The 17,824-nt window shown below is 44.5% G+C and overlaps 1 protein-coding gene across 1 annotated transcript in view; it reads right to left on the reverse strand.

Annotated features, from left to right (window-relative positions):
- Nucleotides 1–17,824, reverse strand: part of MTHFD1L (methylenetetrahydrofolate dehydrogenase (NADP+ dependent) 1 like) — a 225,309-nt gene that overhangs the window by 41,602 nt on the left and 165,883 nt on the right. Inside the window, exons 25-26 of the mRNA XM_083176162.1 lie at nt 15,846–15,953; nt 14,493–14,645 (exon numbers count right to left, since the gene is read on the reverse strand). Coding sequence (XP_083032288.1) covers nt 14,493–14,645; nt 15,846–15,953 — 261 coding nt within the window. The remainder of the gene's footprint in view (nt 1–14,492; nt 14,646–15,845; nt 15,954–17,824) is intronic.

The following is a 17,824-nucleotide window of genomic DNA, read 5'->3' on the forward strand; positions in this document are numbered from 1 at the left end:
AGGATTATTATACCCAGTTATACAACCTAAAGGGAATTTCCCCCAGGGTGGGAGAACCAGAACGTAGACGGGAGATTGAGGAATACTTAACATCAGTACACCTCCCTCGGATCTCGGAAACAGACATGCACTGGCTCGACCAACCCTTTACGATAGAAGAGCTGGAGAGCGCTCTCAAACATACCCCCTCTGGGAAAAGCCCCGGTCCGGACGGCTTCACAATAAGCTACTACAAAACTTTTCGTCCCCTCTTGATGCCCCTATTCTTAAAAGCCTGCAACTCAGTCACGAATGACACCCCCTTTACTCCCCAAAGCCTAGAAGCCCACATCACGATAATCCCTAAGGAGGGTAAGGACCCTAGCCAGTGTAACAGCTACAGGCCAATATCACTCTTGAATACTGATATAAAGCTCTACGCCAAACTTATTGCACTGCGCTTAGGTTCCCTTTTACCGGGGCTGATTCATGAAGACCAAGTGGGTTTCGTGACTGGGAGGGAGGCTAAAGACAACACGACCAAAACAATAGACCTAATACATTTTGTGAAATCCCAAGGTATCCACACGATACTCCTATCAACGGACGCCGAAAAGGCGTTTGATAGGATAGACTGGTCATTTATGGAAGCCGTGCTCAAACATATCGGGATAGGACCGAAATGCTACCACCGTATTTTAGCACTTTACAGCTCCCCTTCCGCGCGGGTGAGAGTGAATGGAGCGCTCTCTGACCGGTTCAGTATCAGCAACGGTACACGCCAGGGATGCCCCCTCTCGCCCTTAATCTTCGTCTTGTGTATGGAGGCTCTGGCGCAAGCAATCCGAATGAATCAAAACATTAAAGGCGTCCAGATAGGGAAAACAGAACACAAGTTAGCCCTATATGCAGACGACCTACTGGCGTCAATAACAGAACCAGTCACTTCAATGCCCTCTTTGATGTTAGAATTTGAGAGATTCGCCCGCCTATCAAATTTTAAAATCAATTACACTAAATCTGTGGCACTGAATATATCGACCCCAACCAACATAGTTGAGGGAATTAAAAAGACATTCCCGTTCCATTGGCATGATGACCATATTAAATATTTAGGTACCTGGATATCTAAAAATAACTCTAAGCTTTTCCAACTTAACTTTCTTCCACTCCTTAAAAATATAAAGGCAGACTTAGCAAAATGGTCACCGCTTAAACTATCTTGGTTGGGAAGAGTCAATACTGTCAAGATGAACATCCTCCCCAAAGTACTATACCTACTGCAGACTCTACCGGTCACTATCCCGCTCTCTTTCTTTAAAGAATTACAAGGGGCAGTAGGGAAATTCATATGGGGTAATCATGGGCCGCGAATCTCTCAGCATACTCTCATACAAAGAAGGGAAAAAGGGGGCCTCCAGTTACCCCATTTCCTAAGTTATTATCATTCAGTGCACCTTTCTAGGATCATTGAGATGACAAGGCCTCATCAATTTAAGCATTGGCCCGCCATAGAAGGACACACAGTAGGCTTGTCACCAAGAGTGATACCCTGGCTAGAGAAACCTCCCACGCTACAACACCCCACACTGTCCCCCACGATCCAGTGCTGGCGTAATTATAAAAACCTTCCTTTTTTTAAAACAGGAGTTTCGCTCTTGACGCCTTTAATTAACAATCCAGAATTTCCCCCGGGTGAAGCCCTCAGATCCCTCCCCGTGCGATACTCAATAGACATATCTTACTTAGGGCAGATCACAGATAAAGCGGGATTGAGATCCTTCACTGATATACGGAATGACACTGGTCTCCCGGCAAACTTCTTCTGGCTCTACTTACAGATCAGGCACTATGTCTCTTCTCTCCCTAAAAGGATTCAGGGATGGGAACCTACTCCATTCGAATCGCTAATTCTCTCCCAAGAGCCCCCGAGGCATTTGATATCCCAGATATACCAGACCTGCCTAAGCAAGCGAACGACAGATTTGCCAGCCTACTCATTGGCATGGAACAAAGAATTGACCAGGGAGCTGTCGGTAGACCAGTGGTCAAAAATTTTTAAATACATCTTTGCCGCCTCGTCTTCAATACAGACGCTAGAAACACAATATAAGATCTTATCTCGCTGGTATAGGTGCCCGCAGACCCTCCATCAGATGAATAGATCACTACCGAACTTATGTTGGAGATGTAATCAAGCTCCAGGCACTCACCTACATATATGGTGGTCCTGTCCGGCCATCCAATCTTACTGGCGCCAAGTTCACAAGCTATCAGAAAAAATAACCAACACCTCTCTGTCTTTCTGCCCTGAGCTCTGGCTATTCAACCTCATAGACATACCCATCTCCAGCTTCAAAAAGTCCTTGATTAGGCACTTATTAAATGCTGCCAGGGCAGTGATTCCATGCTACTGGAGATCACCTAATGCCCCCCCAATTTCTTCCTGGCTTAGAAGAGTTGACCTTTACATGAACATGGAGGATTTAACATCCTTCCTGAGGGACCCCTCGCAGGCCTTCACCTCCACCTGGATGGGCTGGCTTGCCTTCAAAGACTCCCAGGAATACACCCTGTTGATGCAGGGAGGGTGCTCCTTGCCAAACTATGTCCCCTAGTTAGTCTCCATAAACCCCGTAGGTCGCCCAACCCCCCCCCCCCGGCCACTACCTCTTCCCCCCTCCCCTTCCTATAACCTTTGTCCCTATTTACTATAATCCTCAAACTTCCACATGAGCCGATCACTACCCAACTTTCTCATCTGCCCCTTCTCTGAGATCTCTCTGACGGTCACGGTGTCCAGTTAGGCATTGAAATGCCACTGAAGGCACCTTTACCATACAGATGGACGTGTAGTTAATTATAAGGAATTAGAAATGATTGTGGATAGCTTGGAGAAGGTGTGAACCATATACAATGTTGGGCTCTGTAACCTTGTCTTTTGATGGAAACATTATTGTACTGTTCCGATGTTGCTATTGAATGTCTGTTCGTTTCCTTTTATTGCTCAATAAAAATTGATTGCAAAAAAAAAAAAAAAAAAAAAGCATGCATCGTGTCACAGCACGACATCCGCACATAAGCAACATCGAATCGAGGCCTAATTCAGAGATGTACTGTACGCAAACCCAATGTTCACATACATCTTATATGATGGGGCGGGATGTACTAAGGGAAAAATGCATTTTCAAATGTACTAAGACCCGTCCGCCGTATCTTCGCCGGCCAGGTTATCACCTCCTTTTGGTGGTGATACCCTATAGAAGCCTATGGGCTTCTTTTTGCCGCCCGCCGCAGATGCCGACCCAACTAGTCCCATCCTATGTCAAAACTCCTCCTCCCCTACCAGCAGGTCACAGCCAGGGTTCCTTCCGGCTGCAGGGGGGAGGAGGAGGCGCCAGGAGAGAACACTTCCCCTACAGCAGGAGTGAGGGAGAGACCAGGGAGGTGACGGAGACCCCCCTGAATACCACATCACAGGTATCGTGGGGGTCTCCGTCACTGCATTGTAATGCTAGTCGCATATGATAGTACATATGTGGTAGCATCGCTGGAGTGGGGCAGCAATGTATTTTAATACATCTCGCCCATGGTGTGAGATCTGTGCATGTGCAAATCTTGTTCTGTGACATCATTCACAGGAAGATAAAGGGGGGCGCTCTAAAGAGACGCAGCAATCGTGCATCCATGTAAGTGTCAGAGGCATGTCACTGAAAGCTGAGTCGCTCAACAAAGGAAGCCATACTAAAACAGAGCAACTGCACTTGCCATAGGGCTGGTGACCGTTTCACTTGTGCGACTGATGGTGCATCTACGGACACAGTCAGGGGAAGTCTCATATCTGGACACCTGGATCTACACCAGGGCAGGACTTTGTAGTGGAAATAGCATAAAGTCACTGATGCAGCTGCATCGACAGATACAGCCATGGGACATGGTGCCAAGAACTCATCATTTTAGCATCACACCTATATATAATGCTGGTATTCTCAGCATTTTATGATGGGTGTGAAACCACAATGACACGGATCATCTGGTTCTGCATTATAAAGTCGCCCGCTTCACTTAGAAAGGGGCAGGACTGAGGGACAATGGGTGGCTAGGGAAACTTGCCAATCTTTTTGGGAGAATAACATATATTTGGGAGTATCCTGTATGTTCTAGAAGCGTTTACTAGTATGGAGATACGACTAATTTAAATTGCAGTGGAATTTCTGTAAACGTTGTTAATAACTACATACTACAAACAGAAAATTCTCCATACAGTGATGTCCGTAATAGTGTCTGAATGGTTAAAATTGAGAAAAGGAATGTTTACTTGCCCTACACAGGGTGAACATGAGCTTGATTTGATCCATAAAACTTTCATCCCTTCATTGAGTAACCAAGGTGGTCTCTTTATTTCCAAGAAAAACTAATTCTTACCTCAAAAGTCAGACCCTCTGAAAATTGGAATAACGAATTCCAGCTGTCGGACAGAACACATTTCCTGGAGAAAAATACCTTGCTGAAGAGATCATCCCTGGGCGGGAAATTCATTTATTGAGATCTACATAATTAGATCTTAAATTATTAGTACAAAAATTGTAATGAGGGAGGCGCTTAAACATTTATCAATCTATTCACACTGAGGCTATATTTAGCAGAGGAAGTATGTTTTTAGGATCATGTCAGCAGCTGGAGGAAGCAGGAAACAGAGGTAAGCCCAATAATCTTTTAGGGGAAGAAAAACCAATTCCCTACCATACTAAAGTATCTGTCCCACAAATGCAAACACAGCGAGTAGAGATCAGGTTGAAAAGATTAGGTTGTACTGTAGATTGTGTACAAAGGCCCTGATTCTGATCGCTCCCCTGCGCACAGGGGAGCAATGTTTAGCAACTGTAAATAAAATTGAATGCGCATGTGCAGCCGCTTTGTTTGAGCGGGCGCAGCAGTGAACTGATTATTCGCCGGCCCGTTCACTCGGAGCAGTGTGAGCAGGGGGGCGGTGGTGAGGGGTAGGCTCCCATGGGAACACCCAGCATTTCATGGGTATCCCCATGAAAATGCTGGATGTTCCCATGCTAATGCAGCCATGGTGCGGGTCGCAGGCAGCTAACGTCAGCTGCCCGCCCTCTTCCCATACACGGGCGCCGCAGATCTATGACACCAGAGAGTGTCTTACATCTGCGAGCGCTAGACAAGTCGGCGAGCATTGAATGATTTCTGCCTTCGTAAGTAAGGCTGCAAATGTATGTTTATGCAAAACGTCCATTTGCATGCGCGCGGGTACAATCTGCGTGCTGAAAATTTTGCATCTTTGCAGGTCAATCAGAATGAGGGGCTGAATGTATGGAACACCCCACAGTTTACAGGACAGGTTGAAAGCAATGTCCCATTTTTAAATACAACAGTATTCAAGGCTTTTACGAGACAAATTTACTAATAGGTTTTAAAACGAACATGACATACATTACTTGATAAGTCCAATACAATAGTGCTAACAGCGCCCAGAATATATTTATAACAATATAATAAAGAATTACAATGACCCTTGTGGCTGGAGGATATCTTGATGTTTAACAGTTGGTTTTTTTATCAAAGATTCATCATACCTAATGTGTTTGGTCTTTAGAAAGACTTCAGGGGTAAAAAAGATCTACAATTTTAAAATATAACAATAAGGGCAAATATAGAAGATCATATAGAAGAACAGTAGCTGTGATCAACACTGGCATTTTTAGCAGATATTTTGAGGACCGATAACAGCAACGTTGGCACTCGAAGGGTTAAATAGGAAGTTGGCAGAACACAACTACATTCTACATTGTAGAACTCCTGTGCCACGTTTTTGGTCCCAGATCCACAAAGTGGACATGTCCAAAACTGTTAGTAGGGTTACAACTCTCCCATACTTCTACCAACGTTGTGCTCCGGTCAGGTCAATCATGGAAGTCTACCTGCCGAGCGACTGCATTTTATCCTCAATAAGATAGAAGAGGTCTCTGGCAAACAGCTTAAAATGTGCAAAATGTGTCTAGGGAGGGTGAGAGTTTCTCATGGACCAAGTCCACATAAATCAAAGACCGAGAGCATAGAACAAGGGTGATCAGATACTGGTCCTTTAAACTGGTACAAAATGGTACGGGAAGTTTTGTCAAATAAAGATACGATAAAAGGGGTACCGCACTACTCACAATAGTACATTTGGAGACTATATAAACCTTAAACAATTGGAAAACAAATACAGCTCTAGCAGTCATAAGATCATTCAAAAGTAGCCTAGAATAAGACATTAGGAAAGTCCATTTCTATCACATCACTTCTCATATGTCATCTAAAATTCTAGATTCCTTCAACACTACTGCCATTCAGTAGCTGTATGTACTGTTCCAAACCTCCAGGTGTACCCAAACAAGTCAAGAGAGAACACTCAAACTAAAAACATATATACGGTATTATATTACATTTAGCATTGGTTTAGGTTCTGCATACTGAACATGGTCTCATTCTGTAGATTTCAGGTAATTTTATTGCTGTTGCACTATTTCAAATAGCAAAGAGATAGTTGCAATTAATTACACACAAAGAAAGATTACACTTTTAATAAAAACTAACATTTTACCCTATCATACTTCAGGCCTCACCTCGCTCCCCCTTGATTTCTTGGCCAAGAATGCCAAAGCATCTGTGCCCATACCCAGGGAGTGATGTCACTGCTCCACCTGTGTGAATAACATGACCCCAGGTCAGGGTCACAGGGAGAAGAGATAAAAGCCATGCTAGTGCTAATTGGATGCAACGCTTGTGTTATTGCTGATATGTTCAGATAATTCTTGGTTTGTTTTCCCTGGAAAGCAGACCACGCTGTGTGGGAACCAGGGCCTATCACTAAACAAAGGAAAACATGCTTCAAAAGAATTCTGAATTTAATAACATGAGCAGTAGCAGGACAGAAACATAGAGATATAGTATCTGGAAAAAAATGCACACATTGCTGCCAGAGACAGAAGTATTTCAAATAAGCTCTAACACCTGTCATACCGGACTGCTCCTTGTGCAGCTAATACACCTTTTCCACTTGCAAAAATATCCCGGGTTTTTGCACATGAACGCGCATCAACCCGGGATTTAGTGCAGTGTGAAAGGGTCTTTGAGGAATATCCCGTGTTCAGCATTCCGGGATCTCTACCCAGGTCCCGACCTGGGTAGGACCCGGAATCGACACGGGATGCGGCCAGTGTGAATGGTCCCGATCGGGTACACGGGACTTTACGCTACCCCAGAATCCAGCAGCCAGTTCTCCCGGCGGGTCTGCGTGACACAGGCTGTGAAGTGGCGGCATGTAACAGCAGAGGAGACCGGCTCCTACAAGGTACAGACACCGTTCTCCCGGCGGCTCTGACTCTGCGTGACACAGGCTGTGCAGCGGCGGCATGTAACAGCAGAGGAGACCGGCTCCTACAAGGTACAGACACCCTGATTCCTACGTCCGCTGGATGCAGCAGTGGGGCACTCCTGATCTCAGATCTATGGCAGCAGCTCCCTGTGTCTTATGTGATGATTAAATGATCAGTCATAAGTGCAGTGTTTCTGGAAGTCTTTTGTACATGATAATAATATTTTTATCTCTATAGTGCTCTTTTGTCAACTAAATTTGAACACTATTGCTCATGGTGTATTTGCAGGGATTTCCCGGGATCAGTGTGAATGGGGCTGTCCCGGGTCAATCCCAGGTCTGAGTGCAATGTGAAAGGGTACATTCCCGGGTAGTGTCCCGGGAAGCATCCGGGAACATATTCCCGGGTATGACCCGGGACTGCAAGTGGAAAAGGGGTATAACTGGGATTTCTAATAGAACATACAGGGCACCATTGAATGCAGACTGGTGATTATATTAGATATTATAGATTAATACTACTTAAAAAAACTCAGCTTTACATAGTTAGTAAAAATGAATGGGATCTTCATTGAGAGTGAACAATGTAATGCTGCAATACAGCCTCCCCCTTCACAGGTTCATCCATTTCTCTCATAGGACAGGCAGAGAATCTGCAAGAAGGGGGGAGTGGCAATCACAAACCCCAATCAATAGTGCTTGGTTTTCAGATAAGGGGATGAGGCTACAATAGGAAAATAGTTTTATTATAACTTCACCTCTGCTCAACACCTGCATCAAAGCCAGTGTTGGTTGACAGCTCAACGAGTGGGTGCACCAATTATAGAATAGAATCAACTTTATTGGCCATACACTAGGAATTTTTTGTGGATTACAGCGCAGCATCAAGAAGGGGGGACATTACATGCAGGGTACATGCAGGGAACATATGCCCGCCTAGGCAGCCATCAGCCATGTTACTGGTCGTTACAGCAGCAAGGTAGGTGACATTATAAGCAGGGATAGTACAGTTTATCACACAGGGAACACTGCACAGCTCCTAGGAAGCCATCCATGGCGCCACTGGTCGTAGCAGCAGCTAGTCAATGAGGCTGGGGGAGTCAATGAGGCCAAGGGGGTGCCGCTGCTGCTGAGTTCACCCAGAGCTGGTGCGTCCTGCAGGCTAGAAATCCTGTGCATGGCCGGGGGGTGGGGTGATCCTGCCGTCCTCTGGGTGTCATGCCAATGTGCCTCCTGTCCTGGCCGGTGGGAGGGTTGCCGAGTGAGCTGGTCCCCTCACTGCGTCCTGACCTGACCCTCCACTGGAGGTGATCGATGGTCCTGCCGGGGGTGCTGAGGTGATCGATCTGCTGTCAGGGGGCTGCAGCGCTGCCCGCGTCCGGCAGGGTGACGCTGTGTCCTGCACTCGGCTCTCCTCTAAGCTTCCTCCTGCCGCTCGGTGCTTCAGCGCTCACTTCGCCTGCCTTCTTCCTCCGTCAGCCACCTCCCATCCTTCCCTGCCGCCGCCACGATGCTCCAGAGATGGATGGGAGCACGGAGCTCCACGTGCATGCGACCATCCCTGACCTCCACCGGAAGTAGGAGGTCAGTCCCGACTGATCGGGCAGCGTGTATGGAAAATATCAGTCTGTAGATATATCTGCAGATCAACTGATCTACGGACATATGTCCAAGTGTTTACCCAGCCTATGGGGTCCCTGAGGACTGGAGTTGGGTATCACTACCACAGATATGGACCATTACTATTTTGTAGGCCCTCCAGCAGAACTGGTTGTGTGCATGGGAGACTGGCACTTGCTGCAGAGACCACCGGTGACTGCAGCAACTAAATGCCTGCCCAGTTGTGACATCAAGCAGATGATGGGTGCATTTTCGCTCACCAATAGTCATATAGGTTGGCCAATACCTAGACCTACTTGTATCTGACCTGGATTTTTTTGATTTTTTAGTATTAGGAACATTTTCAGGCAGTCATGGATCTACAGACCCAGATGAAAGTTGATATTTAACAAACTTATTAATTGGGAGAAAAAGTTTAAGACTTACAAATTACCGAATGCCTGCATTTCCCCTATGTGCTTATTTCACAATACTGACGTCAGTCGTCTTTTACACAAAATGCCTTAAATTCTTCTGATAAGGAAATATCAACATACTGTAGTAAATTCCCATAACACACCCAATGCCTGAGTCATCACACATTTTTACAAAATGTTCTGTAATAAAGAAAAATTCCTTTTTAGCTAAATAAATTCTAGCTGGATGTAAAACAAGCATTGTGTATAATCTGCCTGACAGTACAATGGTTAGAGGGAAAGTAGCCTAATGCTATGTGTACGTCATTATCCTTATGAATGAACTCAACTTCCGGAACAAGTACAGGGACAAGGCCCTATGAGAAGTCTTCCGGATCTCCGGGAACCTTCCTGGTCAGAAACTACTTCCCTTTTGAGATAGATAATTGTAAGAGTGATGTAACTAAAAGGCAGCTATCCAGCCTTCCTTGGAGTACGTGAACATAAGGAGGTTGCAGACTGATCTGGATAGATGAGATAAGACCGGAAAAGAACTGGACGTATAAATAGTATAGAAACCTTGTTATATATAGATTGCCACAGGAAATTAGGTCAGAGGTCTTCTGAAATAGTTTAAAGGAAACGCAACTATGAAAGATATATGACATAATATGAACTAATATAAATGAAAAGTTAAATTAACTTGAACAATCTTATATTCTAGCCCAATCCCACAATAAGTACATGAATTAAGCTTCAGGGCCATCAAAGGCAAATAGATATTTGTGAACTTAGCTACCCATATATAGCTACATTTTTCATGTTCCCTCTGATGGCTGATTAAGCACAGAGGTTACATAAACCACTAAAGGGTTCTGGAGATGCTTTCACTTTAAGTAGCTAGTTGTTCATTTACTGTGATATCTGATGATTGAGATTTGGCCAATGGGGTGCAAGAGGGGAGGAGTGGGCAGTTAGAAGGAGACAGGAAGTGATCTAACGGCCCTCTGTGAGTTTTCCCTCCCTCCCTCCCTATGTTTTATGTTGAGCGGTGGGAAAGAACGGTTGCTTGTTATATGTATTAGTTTTAAGTAGCTAGTGGGTGCGCTCTCCCGACATTGCTATATGTAATTAAACCCATGGTCCTGGACGGGAGATGGGTTACAACACCTGCCCTGGTGGGTTGCCAGTTGGAGAGTTGTTCACCAGTGGCTGTTTGGTATGAGTGGGTTTAGGTTAACCTTGACCATTTTTTAGTGCCGCCACCACTTAGTCAGATCTAATAGTCAACTTGTCAATCTATCAATTTGACATTACTTTGAAATGCCAGCACTTGTGTCCGTGTATCCTTTAAGTTGTTAACCATTTAAAGTGCCAAGTTATTTTGAAGTGTCATGCATGAAAGCTACCCGATGGTGAGTTTAGTGTTCAGACCGCACTCAAAGCCAGATTCCATAAAGCAAAAAAGCAAGTAATGTAATTTTGTGTCTGGAACAAACTATATTCCGAAGCAGAGGGAGGGAAAAAAAACATTTATATTGTTTATCTGCAGGGTAAATACCCACAGATATTAGCTTTATTTTTACACTGCAGTTTATATTTTAGTTTAGTTTGAACACACCCCACGCAAACCTAAATCTTTCTGCTAAGTAAGTTACAACTGCCACATCTGCAGTGCATGGTTATGCCCATTTGCACGCTTTTTTGCTTTGCTAACAAAACTGAATAAGGCCCACAGTTACATCACTGCGCTCAATGCTGGAGCAATTATAGCAGACTTTAATTCTGCATCACTTTTATCATTAGGACAGTTTTATAGGAACAGATATAATATTTATATATTACTCAATTATAGTGTGAATTAATATATACACTACCATTCAAAAGTTTACGATCGGTTAGAAAAAGTACAGGTTTTAAAAGAAAAGTACAGTTTTTTTTTTTAATGAAGATAACATTAAATTGATCTCGGGGTTATTCGGGTTCACTAGCAAAGGCACAAACACTCTCTTATGGACAAAACCATATGCACTGCAGGTGGGGCTGATGTAACATGTGCAGAGAGAGTTACATTTGGGTGTTTTATTGTTTCTCTGCAGGGCAATACTGGCTGCTTTATTTTTACTCTGCAATATAGATATCAGTTTGAAATACAAACCCCACCCAAATTTAACTCTATCCGCACATGTTACATCAGCCCCACCTGCAGTGCACATGGTTTTCTCCATAAGAGAGTGATTGTGCCTTGCGAGTGAACTAGAATAACCCCCTCTATACATTGTTAATGACAGATGGAGCAGCTCCCGTCCCATCGTAGAAATCGCCAACCGCTGCCATCCACCGGAAGGGGGCTCGCGCACCCGCCTCCATGTTGTCAGCAAAGCACGTGCAAGACACTCGCGCGTCCCCGTCAGATGGCCTCTCTGCCAGCGATTGCTAGCTTAGGGAATCTGGCGATTCCCAGCTCTGGCTGAGAGGCGCTCCATCTGTAGCTGCAAACGTCTGCTTTTTAAAGAAATGTCTACATAGTTGTATAGAGGCCCATTTCCAGCAACCATCACTCTAGTGTTCTAATGGTACACTGAGTTTGCTAATCGCGTTAGAAGATTCCCTTTCCTTCACTGAAGTTTTGCGGGTACCATTTAATGAAGCTGCCAGTTGAGGACCTGTAAGGTGTCTATTTCTCTTGTCTTCTTGCTCAGTTGTGCACTGGGGCCTCCCACTTCTTTTTCTACTCTGGTTAGAGCCTGTTTGTGCTGTTCTCTGAAGGGAGTAGTACACACCATTTTAGGAAATGTTCAGTCTCTTGGCAATTTTTCGCAAGGAATAGCCTTAATATCTCAAGAATAGACTGTCGAATTTCACACAAAAGTTCTCTTTTTCTGACCATTTGGAGAGTATAATCAAACCCACAAATGTGTCGCTCCAGATACTCAAGTAGCTCAAAGGAAGGCCAGTTTTATAGATTCTCTAACCATCAAACCCGTCTTCAGCTGTGCTAACATAATTGCACAAGGGTTTTCAAATCATCCATAAGTCTTTAACGCGACTAGCAGGGAAGACCCACCCATTACGCATTGTACGCAGCTGAGTAAGGCATCAGAGTAATCAGGGCGCTGACAGCATCTTATTCATTGCTATCAGTGCCCTGATTACTCTGCAGCCACATTCAGCTGCCATTCACTGTAAGAAGACAGTTACACAATATTTAAAGCCGTAACAACTTGACAGAGAGCGATGAACTGCCTGGCAGTATACTTAAAGCAGGCCCGTGGCTATTTTGAACTCTCCCGCTGGATCGCAAGCCAATCGCAGCTCGCAGTCTGTCAGCCAATCAGGAGCGGCCTGGCTGTCATGGCATTAAATTGTGCGCGGCTGGTGGCTGTCTTCTTACAATGATTATCAACATTTCACCCCCCCGGCAACGAGCAATTTACTCCCCACCTTGGCAACGAGCAATTCACTCCCCACCTTGGCAACGAGCAATTCACTCCCCTCCCTGGCAACCAGCAATTCACTCCCCTCCCTGGCAACCAGCAATTCACTCCCCTCCCTGGCAACCAGCAATTCACTCCCCTCCCTGGCAACCAGCAATTCACTCCCCTCCCTGGCAACCAGCAATTCACTCCCCTCCCTGGCAACCAGCAATTCACTCCCCTCCCTGGCAACCAGCAATTCACTCCCCTCCCTGGCAACCAGCAATTCACTCCCCTCCCTGGCAACCAGCAATTCACTCCCCTCCCTGGCAACCAGCAATTCACTCCCCTCCCTGGCAACAAGCAATTCACTCCCCCCCCCTTGGCAACAAACAATTCATTCCCCTCCCTGGCAACGAGTAATTCACCCCCCCCCCCCTGGTAACAAGCAATTCACACACCGCCCTTGGCTACAAGCAATTCACCCCCGCACTTGGCAACAAGCAATTCTTTAATGGACATTACGGGGTGTGGCACAATGTGTAATGTGCAGTATGTCTAAGGGGCTCTAGCTGGTGCAGTGTGTCTAAGGGGTACTACTGTGTCATGTAATGTGACTTGGTACCATTATGTGGCCATGCTTTAAATTTCACCCACACTGTAGCTCCTCCAACAATGACGGGCGCTAAAATCTATGTTTGCTTACCAAAAAAAATTAGGCTTGGGCCGGCCCTGGCATTTAGCAAACACAATCTACCATTAGAACACTGGAGTGATGGTTGCTGGAAATGGGCCTCTATACACCTACTGGATGTAGATATTCCACTAAAAAACAGCCGTTTGCAGCTAGTATAGTCATTTACCATATTAAATGCACAGAGCGTATTTCTGATTTATTTAGGTTATCTTCATTGAAAAAAAAAAAAACTGTGCTTTTCTGTTAAAAATAAGGACATTTCTAAGTGACCCCAAACTTTTGAACAGTAGTGCAAATGTACGAACCCTCTCACAGCTATGGCAAATACAGTGGTTAAGTTTGGAGGAAAAATTTGGGGAACAGAAAAACTAGAAAAAAAATGTAGTAAGTGTTTAGTACACAACTGCTTAAGATTATAGCCATATAGTAGTTCTATAATGAAATACTGCTGAGGACTATGGTTTCTTTTATAAACTCACAATGTTGACCTGTTTTAAATGTCAAGTTGAAATGTTGAGAATGGCATTTTCGCCAAACCTTAACTTAATCAGCCCTCAACCTGATTGTTGACATTGCCGACATGTGCAATGTCAAAATCCTGTACATGTCACTAATCTAAAAAATACAGTTTGAGTTTATTTATTTATAAATAACATAAATAAGAAAGAATATGAAATGATATGCATATTTCTCTACTTAATGCTGGTTCACTTTATTTGGATCTATTATTCAAAACAGAAAGTTTGCTTTAGTGCTCTAAAATAATGAAGTGCCGGAAACTGGTATAACACATTGTTAATGCCCGATAATAAATGGGCATCTGCCCTGAAACACTTTCCATATTTTGTGAGTGCTGTCTGCTAACTTGAATAAGCAATAGCGTAGCGCTCTACGTTTTGAGAAGTGAAGCTCACTCGTTGCCCGTGTAACCTGAATAGACGGTTACCCACTAGTATGGAATGAAGTAGAATTTATGCTATATTCTCAGGCACAGTACTACTTACAGTTCCCACCAGAGGAAAGATGAACCCGGCACCAATGCTGGCTCGCACATCACTAATGGGCAGAGTGAATCCTGTAGGTACTCCTTTCTTCTCAGGTTGATGTGACAGAGACAGATGGGTCTTGGCCATGCATATTGGGAGTTTAGTAAAACCCTGGGCAAAAAAAATATAATTAACACTCATTCTGATTCGGCATCCAGACCATTTGCACTTATTTATTGAACTTCTGTATTCTGCCACTGAAATCAAATTTTTCCAAAACTAAAATGATGATAATGTTGTACAAATGCTTTTTTTGTTAATTTTCACTCCACCTTGGCTGTTCTGTTGCCTGCTGCAAAACGCTAGTGTCCCTTCTTAAAAAACACTTTTTATGCAGAAGAGTTTAATAGTACTTGTTTCCTAGCACGGCCACAACGATTTGCATCGGGGTGATCGTGTCGGAAAAATCGCGTCAATCACATGCGATGCGACCGACCCGATTTTTACATTGAATCAAATGTGAATAGGGTCCCTGTGACCCTATTTTACATTGGATTCAATGTAAACTATTCCCCAGACCCCAATTTTACCCCCTCAACGCCACCCCACGATTGACGCCAACCCGAAGCGTGGCGAGCGCAGCGAGCCCGCGAGGGGCGGCCGTGCACGTCCTCCGACCTTTTCATACCCCTACTATCCACGTCGGCGTGGACTTGAGAATATAAAGTGTGGCGAGCGAAGCGAGCCACCGAGCCCGAAGCGTGGCGAGTGCAGCGTGCCCCGCGAGGGGACGCGTATAACTTCACAGGTATACGCGTCCGCTCGCCACGCTTCGGGCTCGGTGGCTCGCCACACTTTATATTCTCAACTCCACGCCGACGTGGATAGTAGGGGTATGAAAAGGTCAGAGGACGCGCACCGCCGCCCCTCGCGGGCTCGCTGCGTTCGCCACGCTTCGGGTTGGCGTCAATCGTGGGGTGACGACGGGGCCATATACAATGTGAAATGGGTCATATTGGCCCATTTCACATTGTTTCCTATGTGAGATGGACTTAATCAAGTCCATCTAATCTTGTGCCATTATAATGGCACAAGACCGACGCGATGCTCCCGATTTCAATGTTAAAAATATTTTAACATTGAAACCTATGGCAAAATCGCGGGCATCGCGTCGGTCGCGTCGGGGGCCATGTTAATGCACGCGACCGACGCGATGCCCCCGATTTTGCCTTTGCCGGCAAAATGGACCTGATTTCAAAGGAAATCGGGTCCATCGCGGGCATCGTGTACCTTAACTTTAAGGTACACGATGCCCGTGATTGTGGCCGTTCTAGGAAACAAGTACCGTTTAATCTGTCGGTGTCTCCTTACTTGTTGTGTGTAGACCTCAATCTTTGATTTGGCTTTGGGTGATAGCTCTATGTCTGCCGCGCCGTACACCTTCTGTGCAATGGCTCGGATCTTCTCCACAATGGGAAGCTGCAAAACAAGAACAGCCTGCATGAATCCCTTTATCTTTCAACAATTTAACAATAGAAAAATGCCTGGTTAACAAGTGTTCTGTATCAAATAAATCAGTACAAGCTCCTGGTGGGTCCTAGTTGCATTACACTGCATGGAAGAAACATTGTTTGCCCAAAAAAACACCCCTGACACGAACACAGTTGGAAAGAACATGTTAGCTCGCTGACGACCGGTATCTGCCAGTATTTAGGCTGGATGTACGAGAACACATCTGTATATCTGAAGCTGGGCAGTTCTTCAAAGAACATGATTATTGCATAAGTAAATATTTATTTATTGTTTCTTATATAGCGCAGCAGATTCCACTGCGCTTTACCATTGTAGACAGCGATAAAACAAACTGGGTAACAACAGACTTGGAGGTAAGAGAGCGCTGCTGCAATCTTATAATCTATAGGGATATAGGACACAAGGACAGGCACCAGTAATAGGATAGCAGTCCCACCAAGTTGCAAGTCCAGTACTCTGTTTAAAAATTATCACTACCCATATATAATTAAGCCGTGTTGTCTTGGAAAAACATGTTTTGTAGACGATCAGTATGTGGTCTTAAAAAAAAAAACACTGTTCTATGATACTGATCTGGTCTGTATAGAAATCCAAACAGCTGCTAATACCTTTCACACATTATTATAGTGGTGGTTGCGGTAACTACAGGGAAGCACACTGTAAAAATACAATACTCCTATCACATATTGACTTATGTCTGCTTACACTGCCGCAGAAAAACCTTGTGAAACCTCCATTTCTAATATACTTTACGTGTAATGCAAAAAGTGCACTGCACAGGAGGAAAAGGTTTTCTAGCACCTGTGAGCTCGAGCCTTCATTTAGAAGAAGGCAGACATAAGGGATACCTTGTGAGCTGTATGGCCTACATCAAGTCTTGCAATGGAACACCTGGCAAATAAACATACCAAGCGATATCAACAGTGTCATTTATTATTTATAAAGGAGGTGAAATTACATCATGAATGCCATCTGTCTGGGGTACTGGATGTTAAATAGAAAAAGTTCCATCTCCCATAGTCAGTGTATGGGTTTGCTGCGGTATATTATTACACATATATGGAAGAACAAAGAAAAAGAGGGAGTTGTTGCAGCGCTCTTAAATTTTAATGAGTGAATGATTCTCAATAATAATAAAATTTAATAACACATGACATACAGTAAAAATAATAAAAACAACAAGTGGACCAATTGATATGTGGAGAATATAACCTGCTCTGGTAGACAACCAATTTGAGGAGGGCACTGGAGTCCAATTTGAAGTCCCAATTTGTAATCCCAATATGTCGCTGGAGGTGTCCCTGTCCAAATTGGAGAATGTTGCTTGTAGGGATCCTCTCTAAGGTGCGAGTTAGTACAATGGGAGGAAGGGTGAGGTACTCCAAGAGATATAACCGAGCCGTGATCTTTTACCCCAATCCGGATTTGTGCGGGGAGGCTTAGGTTGTAAAGTGCTCTGTGCCAAGGAGATAAAAGTGCTCCAAACAAATATGAAAGCGGTTGTGGGGTCCCAGAATAATTCAGCAGGTGAAGTATAAAGTCCACAGAGGGTCCAACTTGGTCACCAACGCATTTCGCTGTCACTAGGGACAGCTTTATCAAAGTCCTTGAAAAAGCTGTCCCTAGTGACAGCGAAATGCGTTGGTGACCAAGTTGGACCCTCTGTGGACTTTATACTTCACCTGCTGAATTATTCTGGGACCCCACAACCGCTTTTATATTTGTTTTTATTATTTTTACTGTATGTCATGTGTTATTAAATTTTATTATTATTGAGAATCATTCACTCATTAAAATTTGAGAGCGCTGCAACAACT

The sequence above is a fragment of the Crinia signifera genome, chromosome 3 (assembly GCF_055691185.1).
Source record: "Crinia signifera chromosome 3, ASM5569118v1, whole genome shotgun sequence".
Lineage (NCBI taxonomy): Eukaryota > Metazoa > Chordata > Amphibia > Anura > Myobatrachidae > Crinia > Crinia signifera.